The 18,193-nt window shown below is 31.8% G+C and overlaps 2 protein-coding genes across 2 annotated transcripts; one reads left to right on the forward strand and one right to left on the reverse strand.

Annotated features, from left to right (window-relative positions):
• Window positions 1-23: 23 nt before the first annotated feature.
• LOC143917030 (zinc finger CCHC domain-containing protein 24-like) lies at window positions 24-1,967 on the reverse strand. The gene is made up of 5 exons (XM_077438400.1): window positions 1,927-1,967; window positions 1,758-1,842; window positions 1,117-1,308; window positions 462-623; window positions 24-386 (listed from the first exon to the last, which is right to left on the reverse strand). The coding sequence occupies exons 2-5, from the start codon at window positions 1,815-1,817 to the stop codon at window positions 198-200; spliced, it is 603 nt and encodes a 200-aa protein (XP_077294526.1). The 5' UTR covers window positions 1,818-1,842; window positions 1,927-1,967; the 3' UTR covers window positions 24-197.
• Window positions 1,968-12,539: 10,572 nt separating this feature from the next.
• LOC143917292 (cyclin-dependent kinase-like 4) lies at window positions 12,540-17,974 on the forward strand. The gene is made up of 10 exons (XM_077438776.1): window positions 12,540-12,713; window positions 13,194-13,388; window positions 14,740-14,909; window positions 14,979-15,100; window positions 15,172-15,461; window positions 16,959-17,165; window positions 17,255-17,397; window positions 17,469-17,674; window positions 17,757-17,836; window positions 17,915-17,974. The coding sequence occupies exons 1-10, from the start codon at window positions 12,546-12,548 to the stop codon at window positions 17,972-17,974; spliced, it is 1,641 nt and encodes a 546-aa protein (XP_077294902.1). The 5' UTR covers window positions 12,540-12,545.
• The last annotated feature ends 219 nt before the right edge of the window (window positions 17,975-18,193 follow it).

An 18,193-nucleotide genomic window follows, 5' to 3' on the forward strand; every position in this document is an offset into this window, starting at 1 on the left:
TATATTTTTTATTTCGTGTTTTTAAAAATTTACATATATTACAGGAAAAAAAGAAAATCAAATTAAATCTACTTTCTTATCATCAAATTTTTTTATAAAAGTACAAAAGATTATGAATATTTAATTGAGAAACGTATATATACAAAACGTATTTATACAAAAATATGTAAAAAATAAATAAAAATGAAATGACAAAATCAATGCTTGGAGTAATTGTCGCTTATGTGTTTTTGTACTCTATTAAAGAGGTAGCTCAGATCATCGTGTTTCAAAAAGGATTTTATGTATTCAAAGACTGCAAATTCTTCATGAGTTATGTCGAAGCATTGGCAAAACGAATTGCCGGCCACCTTGTCGCAAATCCGCTTCAACTCTTTTATATTGAACTGCAAAAAAATAACTAATTGAAGTTAATGATTTTAAAACACTAAATCATCCATTGATAAGTAAGTATATTATACTTGTTTGGTAGCAAACACTTGAATATGACATTTGACGCAACTTTGCGCCGCATTTGCATACGAATTGAAGCTCAGCCATTTACGCTTACATTTTGTGCATACGTAGCCTCCGCATGATCTTTTTTTACCTTGATAAGGCGTAAATGACTTGGCATTAGGTTCCTGTAATTAGAAAACTCATAAAAATGTGCAACTGATAAATAAAAATAGTTCAATACAAAGGTGTGTTTATAATCTGTATAGAAGTGATAAAAAAATTTAGACCAAATCTTTCAAGATGTCATAATATGTACACATTACCAACAATATTTCTCGTAACTAGCCTTACTACTATTCCCAATGCATAATTTTAGTTTCTATTACGTGGAATAGTATATGTAGTTCTATTTTAAACATTGTTATTTGCAAACCCATTTTGAACTTCAGAACAAAACGTACATATGTAACTGTGGCTGACCACGTGTTAAGGAGAGGGTATATTATGTATATTATCATATATTATGGTTTCAAAAAAACAGTTATTATACACTTATATTTGAAAGTACAATTCTGATAAGGATTTAATTAAAATGATCCATTAAAAACTAGTTTTAGTTAAATCTTTTTAAGCATACATTTCATGAAGTTATAATATTAATATTAAATGTATGTTTACCTTATCGCAGTCCTGGATGTAATGTTGAGTAGATGAACAGAGATGACATCTGTACCCTGGTGGTGGAGTTTTATTGACCTTCTTAATAAACATATTGTTCACATATTCCTCCATGCAATAATCATTCCGAGCAAAATCATTTGTTTGTTTGGCCGCATCATTCTTTGGAAATGGTGACCAAGATTGAATGATCTAAAATGAATATACGATAATTAAAGTTTTATACAAAAATATAACAATTTTTAAATACATATATATATATATATATATATATATATATATATATATATATATATATATATATATATATATATATATATATATATATATATATATATATATATATATATATATATGTATATATAAAACATTATTACATTCAGCAGTTTTAATAATTTTAATAATTTTGAATAAATTATTAAAACTTCAACAAAGGAAATTAAATAAAACATGCAATCGAATGACAAATCAAAAATTTATAGAATATATTTATTTTTGGTTGATTGATTATTATATTGCATATTAATATAACTAAAATAAATTTTGAATCTCTATACAAGTAAATAGTATCTACACTATAATGAAATTTAAATTTTATTAAAAATTTGCATTATTAATAAAAAAAAAATTTTGTAACTTACAAAGCTTTCTCCGGTATTAATTTTTTGTGACGTATCACCCAAATTCGTCCAACCAAGCATTGCCACTGTTATAAGCAAGCGAGTGCTTAAATATAGAATTTATAACAAAATAAAAATAAGCAATATATTTGAATCAGTGTCGATGGCTAAAATATGAATTTTGTCTTACCACCTCAATGAACCAAACTCGACTGATGGACGTGCAAAATACGTATCCTTTGAGATGTAGAAGTAAACTGTGTAAACAATTGCATATGTATTCCGAACGCGATACATATTACTTATCGGAAGTATGCGAATCTGAAACTTTAAAGCTGTGCTTCGATCATTTTTAAGATTCATCACTACGTGAAATGCTTACTGTTTATATAGGTATAATAATACGTATGTAGGAAGGAATTTTTCTAATAATTCTTCTATTAAACATACGTATTTATTCAAAATAATGTTCAATGAAAGCTCTAGTACGAATTTCGTAAATTTTACTATTTTGTAAGATTCCTTTTAAATTGAACAAATACAATTTATAGACGTGAATTGGTCAAAAAACTAGTTCGACGCGATACCTTCATTCACTTTGGACAGGTGCATTTTTCCATTACTCATTTCTTCAGCAGGTTTGTTTCAATGCAATTGTAAAATAAGTTATTTTTTAGTTTTATTTTACTTCGAAGTTTAAGCCAAATATTATAGTTAACATAATACGAACAGTAAAAACAATTATCATACAACTAGCTGAACCCGAAATGCGTTACAATGCCACAATAGTGCATGCAATTCCCGTTCCCATTTGTCGGTAAAACGCAGGCAGCGAACACGTTGGTCGCGACGTGAAAACATTTGAAATTATAGCGTTGCAATGAGACTCATTCCCGTTTTTCCCGTTTCGTTCCCGTTTTTGGGCGATTTTTTTTCACAGTAATCTTCCCGGACATGCATACAATAAATCCTGAAAGTTCCATCGTAATCAGTTCAGTGGTTTAGGAGCCTATTCGAGACACACACAAACATTAATTTTTATATACATATATATATACTAGCTGAACGCAAGCAATTTCCGTTCCCGTTCCCGTTATCGTTCCCGTTCCCGTTCCCGTTCTCGTCCCCGTTCCCATTTGTCGGAAATACGCAGGCAGCGAAAACATTTGAAATTATTGCGTTGCAATGAGACTCATTCCCGTTTTTCCCGTTTTTTCCCGTTTTTTTTCACAGTAATCTTTCCGGACATGCACACAACAAATCCTGAAAGTTTCATCGTAATCGGTTCAGTGGTTTAGCAGCCTATTCGAGACACACACACACACACACACATAAATTCATTTTTATATACATATATAGATGTTATGTGATTTATTTAAAAAAAAAAACCTATCTCGAAACACTTTGAGGACTCCTATATGATTAAATATCATTTAATAACCAACAGAAAGAAAAGTTTATTTAATCTTCATCGGACGAGAGTGTGTATAATATTTCATTGCAAATGTAATCTGTATGTGTAATTTGAATCGTCGCTTATCAATTAGTTTGAAATGTATATACTCTTTTTTAACATCCTGCAGCTACTGTACATTTGTGTCATTCGCGTGATATGAATTTATTTTGCATATTTGGAATATGTAAATCATTGAATATCAACGAAAGGCATTCTCGAAATTTGCAATCGGCAATTATAAGCCAAAAGCGAGGCGCGAAAACTGGTTCAATGGGAAATCATAAATTTTCCCCGGTTTTTCCGGCTTCGTTGGCGTATCTCACAGCGGAATCTTCACAGTACGAAGCGAATAATCGGAATAAATCAAACGTTAGAATTTACGATTTCGTATTCTGACGCATTGAAATAATATTTAGATTAACTTTTTAAACCGTATATGTATGTAAGTTGTCGGGAATCGTCGAGTCAACCGAAAATCAATATGTTTGCTTTGAAACTGTTGCTAATCTGCCATGTTATTCTAACAAAATGTTATGCCTACTTAATTGGAAGATGATGTTGATATGAATATGTATATGTAAGCGTCGATTTTAAGCTATTCATATGTACGTATATACAATGTACGAATGACGAAAACGTTATAAATATGCAGTGTAATCTTTATGAGCTTCGACATATTCGTCAATTTATTTGAACAAGTATTCACTGTTCATGATTTTAGTACAAAAGTTTCATTGATTACACTGAACAACAAAAAAAAAAATACCAGAGCGGAGACTAGCCAATCTTTACTAAGTTTGACCCACTGAATTCGAATATGATATTGATTTTTGTTGGTGGGTGATCGTTTACGAGATATGAGAGCTTTAAAAAATCCGCGATTTTTACAGTTTTTTGGCTTTTGCGGTCTTTAACTCAAAATTTAGGATTGTTACGCTCAAAGTGAGTATTGGAATCAATAGTCAGATATTTTTCCTACTAGTTTTTATGTTTCATTACTTTAAAATACTTCTAATTAATTGTCTAGCGAATTTTAAAAGTCAAAAATATATATTTTTTTTACGGATTTTTTTTCCGTGCTATTTTTCATTTATTTGGCAAATTTTTTATTTCACCACGTTTATAAGGATTGGTTTTATATCTCAATATTTTTTTTTTATCTAAACGTACTAACAAAAGCGGTAATTTCAATTTAAATGCTTTCGTTGTATATATGGTTGTATCGCGTAATATGTTAGGGCAAGCGAGATGGCATGTAATCCGACCGTTGTACTCTGTGAGGTGGATTATATGCCATCTCGCTTTTGTTAGTACGTTTAGATAAAAAAAAAAATATTGAGATAGAAAAACAGTCCTTATAAACGTGGTGAAATAAAAAATTTGCCAAATAAATGAAAAATAGCACGGAAAAAAAATCCGTAAAAAAAAATATATTTTTGACTTTTAAAATTCGCTAGACAATTAATTAGAAGTATTTTAAAGCAATGAAATATAACGATTAATAGGAAAAATATCTGACTATTGATGCCAATACTCACTTTGAGCGTAACAAACCTAAATTTTGAGTTAAAAACCGCAAAAGCCAAAAAACTGTAAAAATCGCGGATTTTTTTAAACGCTCATATCTCGTAAACGATCGCCCACCAACAAAAATCAATATCATATTCGAATTCAGTGGGTCAAACTTAGTAAAGATTGGTTAGTCTCCGCTCTGGTAACTGAAAAACGTGATTTTTTGTTGCTCAGTGTTATTTATCGCAGGCTTAACGAACATTTGCATGCCAATTATGATACATTCATACTTACGAACTTAATTCAATAAACATTACCATCTCAGATAAAATTGTCACCGTTCTCACTTCGTGAGAATTTAAACCCAAGGATACAATTTTTAGCTATCGCATGTGTGATTCATCGTCTGGAAATGAACCACCAAAGAAGCAATACGTGCCGATTTCGTATGTAAATAAGTTGTATGTACATATTTTGCGATAAGATGTCGACCGCTTGCAGACTCCCGTGGGATAGACCGCCGCCTCTGGGGTCAAAATGACCGCAATTGACCCTTGTAGTTTTTTTCCTCGGACGAAGGGCGGGCTAAGTATTACGAAAGCTCGCGTGTTCACTCTTACATACATTATATATTGTTTGACCGCAATAAACGTACATGGTGATACTTTCTCATGATTTTTTTTTGCCAGTTTACGTACACATAATAATTTTAGCGTGCCTCAATAAAGTCTCGACATCGATTCATCATGTTATTTTCTCAGTAACTAATTTCATGGCGATCGATTGACCGTATTCAAAAATTAATAACTTGAATCGTTCAAGCGCGAGAAGCGTCGTCGTAGTAGTTTAACATTGTCGTGTAATTCTTGCGGATTGAAATAAATTTTTAATGTTTCGTATTTCTTTGTGTGTTCCGAGAAAAATCGATATTGTCACCGTTGGTACATCTTTTGAAGCTTTCGTGACTGCAATTCATTATATACAACACAGGAGAAAAACTGAGGAATTCGTCGATCGTAAAACGTACTATTTTTTCCCTCGACTCCCTCGTTAATTTATTGAAGGGAAAAATGTCTGTGTCCAATCTGATCATCCCCCACAATAAACATGAACGATAATGAGAATAATACTTCGATTTCGTGTCGTCTAATTCAGTCAACACGCAATACCAATCTATGAAAAATACATTATCAACCTAAATCAAGGCCAAATTTGACACTGTCAATTTACTTTCATATTACATATATAACATAAAGCAATTTAAAAAAAATAGCTACATTTTATTCAAACTGTCTTTAAGAGGGCTGTACACCCGAAACTTTAATTTTGTTGCCGTTCCTTTCTTCGATTTATACATATATTGAGTGAATGTATATATTGAGTGAATGCGACAATATATATCAATATATATGTATATTGAGTGAATGCGACAATATATATCAATATATATATTGAGTGAATGCGACAATATATATCAATATACATATATATTGAGCGAATGCGACAGCGCTTCGACCAGATAAAACGTATTTTAAATTGACAAAATCGAGGTTTCGTATTCTCCTATTTTCTCCTCCGTAACTGGAGCAATTTTTAAAAAATTTCATCATCGGTATGAGAAAGATATTTTATGTCCAACTATGTGCGTATTTTTTTTTAAATCGACCGTTAAATAAGCACGCAGGACTCTTTTCGTGGGTGTAAAAAAGAGGCGATTTTATTGATGTTTGGCGGCTCCTAGCTCCTATAAAAAATAACTTATCAGAAAAAAAACGATAGATGCAACCCAATGGTGGATATCCATAGCATATTAAAAAAATAATTTCTCTAGTGCCATAATTGAGGAAGGGAGAAGTCTAATACGTTTGTATGGACAAGGCGCTGGTGTCCAGCCCTCTTAATGTCGCATAAAAATATATTATAAAGAAATATAATAGACAAAAGGTAAGTGATTTATTGCAATGTTTTTAAATTTTAATGGTCCTTGAAGCTTTCGCCAGAAAAATAAAAATTTAATTGTCTAATAAAAGAAAACCGATCGATAATTGCCTTCATCACGTAGAAAAACTTCCATGATAATTGTATCTATGCGTACATATAATACATTATTTATCAATCTTTTGTTCCATTCCGATTCTACTGAAAGGTCAAGGAAAAAAATAAATCATTACTTTCATATTCAAGGTACGCTTATTAAGCCCCATCGTTTATAGCTTTCTATCTATTTATATATCATAGAGTTCCACCAAAAACATAATTCAAATGTTAAACCATTAAACATAAACAAGAACAGTACACGAGCATTTAAATGTTCAAAAAAATGTACGGTATTTTATAGCAATTTACGAATTGATTATCGTTTGCAGCGAATTTAACTATACAATAGGTACACACATTGTTCAATATTGTCGATTCATTCCAGACTTTAATACTGGAGTAGTGCAGGTACGTCGTGTATTATTCACCTGTCAACTTCACCCCTGCAATAGAACGACCCTAGTTGAAATTTGTCAACCCTTATTTTTGTTCTTCGTCAGTATTACAATTAATCACCCAATATTTCTACGCAAAAGCGTGTAACTAAAATGTTAAAAGATTCACTAGATCTTCCTTCGATTGATGGCATATAACTTATTCATAGGAAGCGTGTCTTTGTTAAAGTTGGTTTCAATTGAAACATAACAAGTTCCCGTTGCAAAATTTACTCATAATTGTGTGGAATATAAATGTCTTATGAAGCGAGTGGTGACTGTATCACTGGAAATGTAGCAGGGTGTTTCCGAACGATTGTTTCAAACGAGGGTTGTGGATATAAGGGTGCTAGCTACTCCCAGTAGTGTTTTGACGGACGTCGTCAGAGTCGGTTGCGTCGTAAATTTTCCGCCGTTGAGGTTTTTCCGGAAAATCCAATCGAATTCGCGACAAATATAACAAGAGTAAACATGCTTTTAACAAACTTTTATAATACATATATAATATAATATCAATCGTTCAATTGTCATTTCATGGCATTTGAAGTACGCAACAATTAAATTTATCGTTTTAAATATAATACTTATGAATATTAAAATGTAATAGTATCTATATACATATAATATAATTTTATATACATATATAATAATAGTGTCTATATTAAATATAATTTTACTATTATATTAAAATATAATAGTATATAATATTAAATATTAAACTTAATTATAATAGTATGAATATTAAAATTTAAAATATAATAATATATTAGCATATGAATATTAAAAAATAATAGTATCGTAAAATGGAGACATTTGCGAGATCGGGCATGCTGGTTTATATGTACATATATAATATATGGTAAAGTAGATGCTTTATTTTTAAATTATCTACAAACATTAGAGTTAATTTGCATTGGTTTTTATACGAAACGTTTTTCCTTCTTCAGTACAATAAAAGTCTAAAATATTCCTGTCAAAAACGACAATAAATTTATTGAAAATGTTTCCTTGGAAAGTTTTTACGATAACTTCGCCCCCATAGCGATTACGATTAGTATATATAAATATGTATATAATATACAAACACAACAATGAACTTTCACCAAACTATAAAAGCTTCCGTGGCATTTCAATTTAATTTATGTCACAGAAATTATGACTTTTTCTTTAGATATAAATGAATATTGCTAATTTTATTTTGATGCGAATTTTTTCACTAAACTCAGTCAGATGTCCAGATTTAAATGTAATCATAGCCCTATCATTTTGTTTGCTAAAAAATCTAAAGAAATTTAATTATTTACTAATTATATTATAGCTTACAAATTTTTAATACAAATGTATGGAATCTTTACATATGTATGTATGTTCCGATCTCCGTGACGAGCCAGAATGTTAAATTACAGAAAACGCGAAAATCGGAAGGCAAAGATCGAAAATCGAAAGATCTTAAGTCGAAAGATCAAAAAAAAAGGGTGCATGATAAACGGTACATACTCACGTACATACTCACTTAATTTGCGCGTCAGGATACAACAGGAACAAGAGGAACAGGCTTTTCCTCCCGTATTAATGTGCGCGCGCAGAATACGGGAGGAAAAGCCTGTTCCTCTTGTTCTTGTTGTACCCTGCTCGCGCAAATTAAGTGAGTATGTACGTGAGTATGTACCGTTTACCATGCACCCTTTTTTTCATCTTTCGACTTAAGATCTTTCGATTTTTGATCTTTGCCTTCCGATATTTGTGTTTTCTGTAATTTAACATTCTGGCTCGTCACATAGACCCGTATGTTCATAGTTATGACAAAAATTTTAAAAAAATGGTGATTAGTATAATAAATAATAAAAAAAATTCTAACTATTCATATTATTTATAATATATAGGAATAGTTAATACTATATATAAAAATATTAAGAATATTTTTTTTATCAAAAGCAGTTAAATAACATATGAAAAGCCGTCGCTTTCGTATATTTATACTCGTTTAACGTTTATGAATCTGATTTTGTTTGAAAGCATAATTATATTACATTTTTTATGGTCTATCAACCATCACAGAAGATCGTTAGAAAGTAGAAAACCCTCGAACTAGGCCCATAGCAAAATCAATAGCTCCGTTGGCCCACGTTCAACTTCTCCCCCTGGTTACCTTCTTTTTAATTTATACGGCAAAATAACATAAATTAGACGCATGCAATGCCGGCACCAAATGCATCGATAGCAGTTTTCTACAATTTAAAAACTATTTTTATAATAAATAGCCAATTTTCTAGATTATTTTTAAAATTAACAAATTATTAAATCAAAAATAAGTTATCAACCACCTGATATACACAACTTTATTCAAATCTGTCATAAGCTATTTTTAAATACATGTAATATTTCGTAGGCAAACTTTCCGATATATGGCTCATTCCTAGAATATCGCGATTAACGATTGCGTATTTCGCGTTTGTTTTCTATTATATTCTATTATAGATAAAATAGCGATGACAAAATCGTAATATCGAGGGTTTATCGAAGTAACAGTGCCCTCAATCAAATTTCCCCTTTAGTGCGTTAATACCCTTTAGTAAACGATTACAATAGTGGAGTTATTTGACAGGTCATTGCCGACATTGTTATCGTTTGACAAATCGCACAATTTCGATAGTCAACGCTGTCAAAATAAATCATATTTGGAGATTTTATCATATTAGTAATCACACGCATATTCTAGACACATACTAGAGCTTTCGTTTCATATTATATTTAAAATACAATGTGTGCACATTGGGGTTGGGCAGCTTTTTAAACTGTTGCTCACTCAACATTAAAAACTTTGGTTGCATTTCTCTCTAAGAAGTTTAACAAGAACTTCACCCCGTTATACGAATTCTTCTTTGTTGGCCCAATTAACTTTTTCCCTCCCTACCCAAGTTGTGAGTTTCCGACTCGAATGAAAAGTCGTAATTTTCCACTGAAAATTAGTCGCAAGAGGGAAATTTGATAATTTGTGTGACTTTGAAAACTAGTGCAGTAGGCAACCTTGCAAATTATAGAGTCGACACGAAACTTTTCATTTAAACTACACCAAAAATTAGTCAAATTTATTCTCTGTCAATTTACATTATACATATGTATGTACATATTATACATACATACAAATGCATAATATTTTTGTAAATTGGCCAGGAATTGGCAGGAAGACACATTTGGTTAGTCTGTTAGCTCTTCCTGGTATAATTTTAAAATAAAATAAAATAAGTAGATGGCTTATATTTTTTTAAATATTTAATAACACGTGAAATCATAATATCTAAATTGTTCAACATAAATCAATTTTATTACATTTTTTTATAAATAAAATTTTTGAATCTACATTTATATAAATAGGTAGAATATTAAAAAAACCACACGGCATAATTTATAAACAATTGCATAAAACACCACGGCTGTAGATTCGGTTCAAAATATATCGACTCCGACTCCGTCTCCAACTCCGACTCCCAACTTAAAAATTTTTAGTAAAATCGAATTTTTTTGCCAACGTATAAATTTGTAAGTAATTAAAATAATAGCAATTTTCAAAATATAAAATCAAGGAATTTGGAAGAATCACTAAAAATTGACATTTAACCAAATTTATTGAATTGTCGGTAATGAAATTAAGTGCATTATATATACATAGAAAGTAAGTGCATTCATAGTGTACATATGTGTATGAATTTCATACAGAAACAAATTAATTTAATAAAAAAAATGAGAATAAAAAAGTATGGGATGGAGGAAACAGTTGGTTTTTGCCATAAGAAATCAAAATTTTCATAAAGATTTTCATAAACAATATCAAAGCGACCATTTCGAATTCGAGATTCCTGTTGTATGTCGTTGACCTCAAAATTCGTAATATTTCGGACTCTTCTAACTTACAAAATGATTTGAATTCGTTATGGAATTGGGCATCGACAACCATTTGCCTTTTAGCATTCATAATTGCATGTGCTATCATTTTCCCGTTATTCCACTCCTAGTTTGTATCTTTATAATCTGGGAAAGAATATTTTGGGAACTTGTACCATAAATGATCTTGGCGTTGTGTTTGATAGTAGATGGAAGTTTGGTGCTCATATTTCAAATATTTGCTGTAAAGCTCAAATATTTGCTGTAAAGATGCTGGGATTTGTTATACGTAATGCTCATAATTTCAAAAATATGTGGGCTTTACGTATTTTTATAATTCTTTAATCCGTAGCATCTGGGAATCTGGTTCCACAATATGGAGTCCCAGTGGAGTAACCCACTCATTACTAACGGAAAGAGTTCAGAGGAAATTTCTTCGATATTTATATATGAGAGAGTTTGGGTACTATACCTTACTGTATCCCAATGCATTTGTACTGGGAACTTTGAGTTATGTAACCTATTCCTCCAGAAGGAATATCCAATTGATATCTCACTTCTATAAACTATTAAGAAGTGAGATAAGCAATCCGACGGTGCTTGAAGAATTGAAGCTATGGGCTCCCATACGCTTCCACGATTTTCGCACCCGTCCGTTACTTCAGGTGATGATGGCGAGAACCGTCATCCTCGCTGATTCGCCCATTGCTCGTGCCATTCGTCTTCTCAACTTGCTTTCTGATCAAATTGATCTCTTTACGGTTGCACCAGATCATCTGTCCACTTTCCTTTGGCTTTTTAAAGGATGCTACGAAATTTTATCAAAAATTAATCTTATTGCTCTGTTAAATTAATCTACATATAAGTTGTATATCGATGTTTTGTAATTAACCAAGAAGACGCATTGGGGTTTACCTGTTAGGCCTTCCTGATATACATGTGTATGTAAAATAAAATAAAATAAAATAAAAATAATGTAATCCAAATTCATGTTTTTTATGAAGAAACTATCATATTAAATCTAAATTTATTAGTGGATTTACTTCAGCAAAATTGTAGAATCTAGTTGACACACAACGCAATACTATTGATTAAAGAAAATATTAAAAAAAAGAGTTGGAGTCGGTTGATTTTTATTCTTAATATTTTTTACGACTCTAACTCCGACTCTACAGCCCTGTAAAATACACCTCTTTTAGAAATTTCGATTATAAAATTATGACAACTTTGTGACGGTTAAAGTATATTCTCATTAATTATTTTAGCTTTTATTAGTCGGTTCTTTCCACGATAAAAAAAACAGGGTCAACCGATAAGAGAGTGACTAACACAAAGTTTAATTAAAATCGCCTTTTCGTTTTAACTTTGACGATAAAGTTTTCTTAGACGCAAAATTGACGATGAATATATTGTTTTTAAAAAATAATTGACATGAAAATTGATAAATAACATTAAAAATGAGTGTGAGATAAACTACACGCTATCGCGATGGATAAATACGAGCAACTGGGAGTAGTAGGAGAAGGATCTTATGGAATTGTTATGAAGTGCAGACACAAAGAGACCGGACAGCTGGTCGCTATCAAGAAGTTCTTGGAAACTGAAGATGATGCCACAGTCAAAAAGATGGCCCTCAGGGAAATTCGAATGCTAAAGGTATGTACATATATATGTACCTATATAATCTAAATTCGCAAGAAAATTATACAGACAACAATTACAGTACGTTACGTAAAGCTTTGATATGATATGTGCGTGATGAAAAAATTCAAGCATTTTTCCTTGACGGTTACTATAGGTATCATGCGATAAGAGCTTTCGCATGAGACATCGTTAACCTTCAAAAAATTCACGATAGCATCACATGTGGAAAAACTAAAATCATACAATAAGACAAAACGAGATACGATTTGTATAAATAATGTAATTAATATGTGATTATTTTATATTAAGCGCACGCAAGAAACTACATACATATGTATTACGTTCATTGGAACGCAAGCTACTTGTACGTATTTAAAATTTAGCACCAATTTATAAATCAATATTTCGTAATTGGACTCAACAACGTACATACATATACACTCGTATTTCATAAATGTGATACTTAACATTATAATTGGTCGTATGTTTCAGAAACTTCGTCATGAAAATTTGGTGAGCATGCTGGACGTCTTCAGACGAAGAAGACGCTTCTATTTAGTATTTGAATACGTTGAGAGGACGGTGCTCGAAGAGTTGGAAGCAGCTGGAGGTGGATTACCTGACGAAGTTGTCAGAAGACACGTATTCCAATTGTTGCGAGCTTTGGACCATTGCCATTCGAATAATGTAATTGTATATTCAACATTTTAAATGAACCCTTTCCGTATCAAAAGCGATGTTTTATTTTTCATTGCTAAATGATACTAAAGAGACGTGCCATGCTTTTTGTTGCATATTTATTTATTTATTTATTTATTGTTCGTGCATTAATATGATTTGTGGCCCAACAAAAACGTGAATCCTAGAAACAACGGTGCACGCCATCGACAACGGTTCGTTGTAAACAATTCGCATGTTTCGGGATGATTATACGAGAAATGGGCTTTGATAATTCGCCAAACGTAAATAGAGCCTTCTCAAATGTCAAACGAGTCGCATTTTCTATGAAAAAATCGTTAATCAATAAGCGCCAACTAGTCTGAGAGACTCATCCCTCAACCATGTTCCAAAATAGAAGGGTTTCTACTCGTAATATTCCGAAAATAGACAAGCAAATAAATAGCAAATTGTTATATTAGGAATTGTATTTACGCAGTTGAGATGTCGTGTTCAAAAAAAGTTCATATCGGAAAAGTGCTCAAGTCTTCCCTTAAAATAAAACCATGCCTAAAGTCACGCTAGCAATCGACATATTTTTACAGGCAAATAAATCTGTTGGTATACACTAGAGTGATTTTTAACATTTTGCATACATATACAATTTGTTTCGGAGGAAGGTTAATCTATATGTCGGTTTGAATTAAAGTTTATCGCGTGTTGGCTAACTTATCAAGAAAAAAAGAGTGAAGGTCAAGGAAAAGACCTTTCGAGGTTCTCAAATTAGAGAAGACTTTCATTGTATATTTGAATATATCTATGTAATATGTCGTTAACAAATTATCCGCTGCTGGGAGTTCACCACAGGTTAAAAACGTATAATTAATTAGCATTTCGGTTACAATTTTTGAACTATTAAATTACTCACAATCACGCGATTGCTAATTCAATTACAATTCAAATTAGTGGGTACCGATAGCAAAAACTCATACTTGGCATATTATAAATAGATTGGAACATAATACATAATCTACATAGACATGTAACTACATACATTCAATTGACAATTACTAAATACATAAATGATATTTTGTTCAATTGATAGCAGTACTTTTTGTGAATTGATAATTGATGAACGTCGTGTCATACTTATTTTTTATCATTATGGTGAACGGTTTAACCAATCAACCATAAATTTATATTTTTCTTACTTCATCAACTGAACGTACCAATATATTGTGTCTTTCTGCATATCTTGAGAATCAATCAAATATCCCCATCGTGCTTCACCGTCATTCATTTCCATCATAATCTCTCAATTTCTTCATGCTTTTCGATGTTTTAGTATTTATTGCAACTATACCAAATTATCATTCAACAGATAATTCATCGCGATGTAAAACCTGAAAATGTCCTCGTCTCCCGTATGGGCGTGGTGAAACTATGTGATTTTGGTTTTGCAAGAATCACTGCTCAAGCTGGTGAACCGTATACGGAATATGTAGCCACCAGATGGTATCGCGCTCCAGAGCTTCTAGTATCTGATCCCAAGTAAACATATTGGGCTGTTATTGACATATCATTAAGATAAATACGCGCTAACCAAATATTTATTTAAAGATACGGTCAAGAAGTTGACATATGGGCGATCGGTTGTCTCTTCGCTGAAATGATGACAGGAGATCCTTTGTTTCCGGGTGAATCAGACATCGATCAATTATATCTGATCGTCAAAGTTATAGGTGATATATTTATTTTTCAAATTTATCTAATATGAAAAATCCATTGCATTTTCATTTTAATTTTTGCGCAGGAAAACTGTCGCCGCGTCAACAACAATTACTGTCTCGCCGACCTCAGTTGCGTGCTGCGCTGGAAAATGGAAGTGGTGGAATTGGGGGTGGGGGGGCTGGTCGATCCCTCAGGAGGCTTCTCCCCTCTCGAAGAGCCCCTGCCCTCGCTCTCCTCGCAGCAACCCTCAGACCAGACCCCGCAAGACGACCACCCTGTAGAGAATTGCTTCGACACGTCTACTTCACACATGACGGTTTCGCTGACAATTTTCCATCTGAGCTTCGAAGAAGGGCTCAACAAGAAGCACAGGTATATGCACCACGAGACGATACAATATTAAATTCAAATTATAAACGCTACCAATATGCATGACATCAAACTGTGTTTTTCGTATTGGGAAAGAGTTTTTTGGAGTCGTTTCAATGAAAAATAAATTAATTGGCAAACTTTGATAGGAAACGATCAACTTGGAGTCACAAATTCAAGGTCTGGCCGGCAGAAACCAGTGGGATTTGAACCCGTGACCACTCTGTTCAAAGCATTATATGCTTACCACTCATTGGTGTATTATACATCAATGTTACCACTAGTTTATTCTGCTGGTTAAATAGAGCAGGTTTGGGCAAACTTTTCGAATGAAGGGCCACATTAGGCCGCAAGTAATATACTATTTATAGATATATACATTATTTACTGTCATGAAGAGTCACAAAACAAAATTCTATATTGAACCGTACGGACACATTCACACATACCGGCAGCATTATGAAATACTAATAGTAATAAATAATAATAAATTGAGCGCAAATGTATGGAAACTTGCACAAGACAAAAGTTTTACTTCCAGTTGTCAGATTTTGTTCAATTTTTTTTATTACTTAAAATTACTATTAGTATTATACACATTAAATATCAAGAAAATAAAAATAATTTAAAAGGTCAAAATAAAATAATGAAATATTGTTTTAAAAAAAAATACTACTTCCGGATTACGAATTCTGACCAAAACCTTATCAGCTCTAAGTTAGTACATGAAGAATACAAATATAAATTTTCAGCTTGATACGTTCAGGGGTGTGAACAGAGTAGTGAGCACAACATTTTTGATCTTTCTAAGAGGAAAAAGTCCCACTTCCGGTTTATTTATAAAATTTAATGATTTTTTTTATTTTCACAAAACTTCATCTATTGTTACTGCGTACATAGATAAAGTAAAAATAAGTTATCCTCTAATAACCAACAAAAATCCGAATCGGGCCGCACGCCGGCCGCAGTTTGTCCAGGCCTATTATACATAGAGGATTCATAATTACAGACCACATATACTGAAGCTTTTAAATAAAGTTCGAAATTAAAATATTTTAAAGATATTCATTGCTGTGATGATTTCCAGATAAAAAAAATTTCAAAGAATTATATCTTCAAAAAGGTTCAAATTTAGGAAAAAAAGTTAATTTTTCAAATAAGATTAAATTTAAAAAAAAATGTAATTTTCCAAAGATTAAATTTTCATAAAATTGAACACTAAACATTATAAAATAATATTAATGTATTCATATTTAAAAACACTATCTTAGTAGTCGCACACAATTCAAGCAATACAATACTTAGTGTAACATGATACTTACCACACCTGATAAGCAATTCATTTTTCTTATTTAATATTTCTTTATTAAATTCCTGCCCATTTACATTCTTCCAGTTTTAAATAAATATGATTATCTAGCATAAATTTATTAATTTTTATTGCATTCAAAATAATAAATATTCAAACTGACTGACAATTAATAAATATGTATCAATAAGGCAAATCCACTTCTAAGAAAGAGGCAAGGAACCAGTTCAGGTCGCAACAGGCGTGATGTAACCAACGCCGAAGAACCTGCTGTCCAAAGAATTATTCCAGAGCCTCCGCCGCCACCTCCACCTCCAGTTATATCAACAGAAGTTTCCAATAATAGACCACGTTCTATTTCGAAAATTGTGGAGCAGAACAGCATCGGAAGTGCAGAAGTATGTATACTTTTAATGACCATCATATTTTCCATACATTTTCAAATTAACGTCATTAAAATATTTATTACCAATTATATTACATTTAGCACAGCAGTGGAGATCGTCAGGATGCAACATTATCAAGTCCTGTCGGTCAGGTGTCTTCTCCGGTGACTTTAACACAAGCTGCACCCCCACCACCAAGACTTTTACTTCAACCGTCGCCGCACAACAAAGCTAACTCTTCTAGGTATATTAGATGGTTAAATTTATAATAAATATATTCGACAAATACTGCTTAAAATGTTGTTTCTGTTTTAGATTAATGTTGCATGCTAATGTTAACTCACTCCCAGCACCGGTGCAGTATCCCCCGAGAGCACAGTTTAGCAAGCGTATAGATTATAAAGCAGAAATGCTATTATCAGAAGATATGAAACAAAGTAGGGGTTGGGAGGCCTCTCATCCATTGAAATCAAAATCAATGCGCCCCAGTCAGGAGCTAATATTACCATCTGTACCAGGAGGTAGTTTTACTTTGTTTTCTAAGCGTATTTTCTAATATTCAATTGATATGAATTAATTAAGTTCTTTTTACATTTTTTTTAGCTTCATTTAGTCCATTGAAAAGTTCTAAGTTAAAATTACATCCATTAGAAACGTCATTAAACATACCGCAGTGCAGAAGGGTATGAAACTAAATGTTAATTTGGTTATTCTGTATTTCATATGTGGCAGTTAATTATTTTCTTTTATCTCTATTACAGGGTTCAGATAGCAATAGTCCAAAAAATATAAATACACCAAAAAGCTTGCCATATATGTGACATCAACATCGAAGTGATTATTATCAAATACAATAATCAAAATATTTGTAATTTCGAATAAAAACTGTAAAATTTGCTTACCAGACTACTACAAATCGTATTTTTACTCAATTATACTTATTCAAGTGAGAAAAATGTGATAAATTAATGTTAAACGAAATGAACTTTTACTCTTTGAAAAAATTTGATTAAACAGTTTGTTAATACTACTGAAATTTA

Source organism: Arctopsyche grandis, chromosome 9 (genome assembly GCF_051622035.1).
Source record: "Arctopsyche grandis isolate Sample6627 chromosome 9, ASM5162203v2, whole genome shotgun sequence".
Lineage (NCBI taxonomy): Eukaryota > Metazoa > Arthropoda > Insecta > Trichoptera > Hydropsychidae > Arctopsyche > Arctopsyche grandis.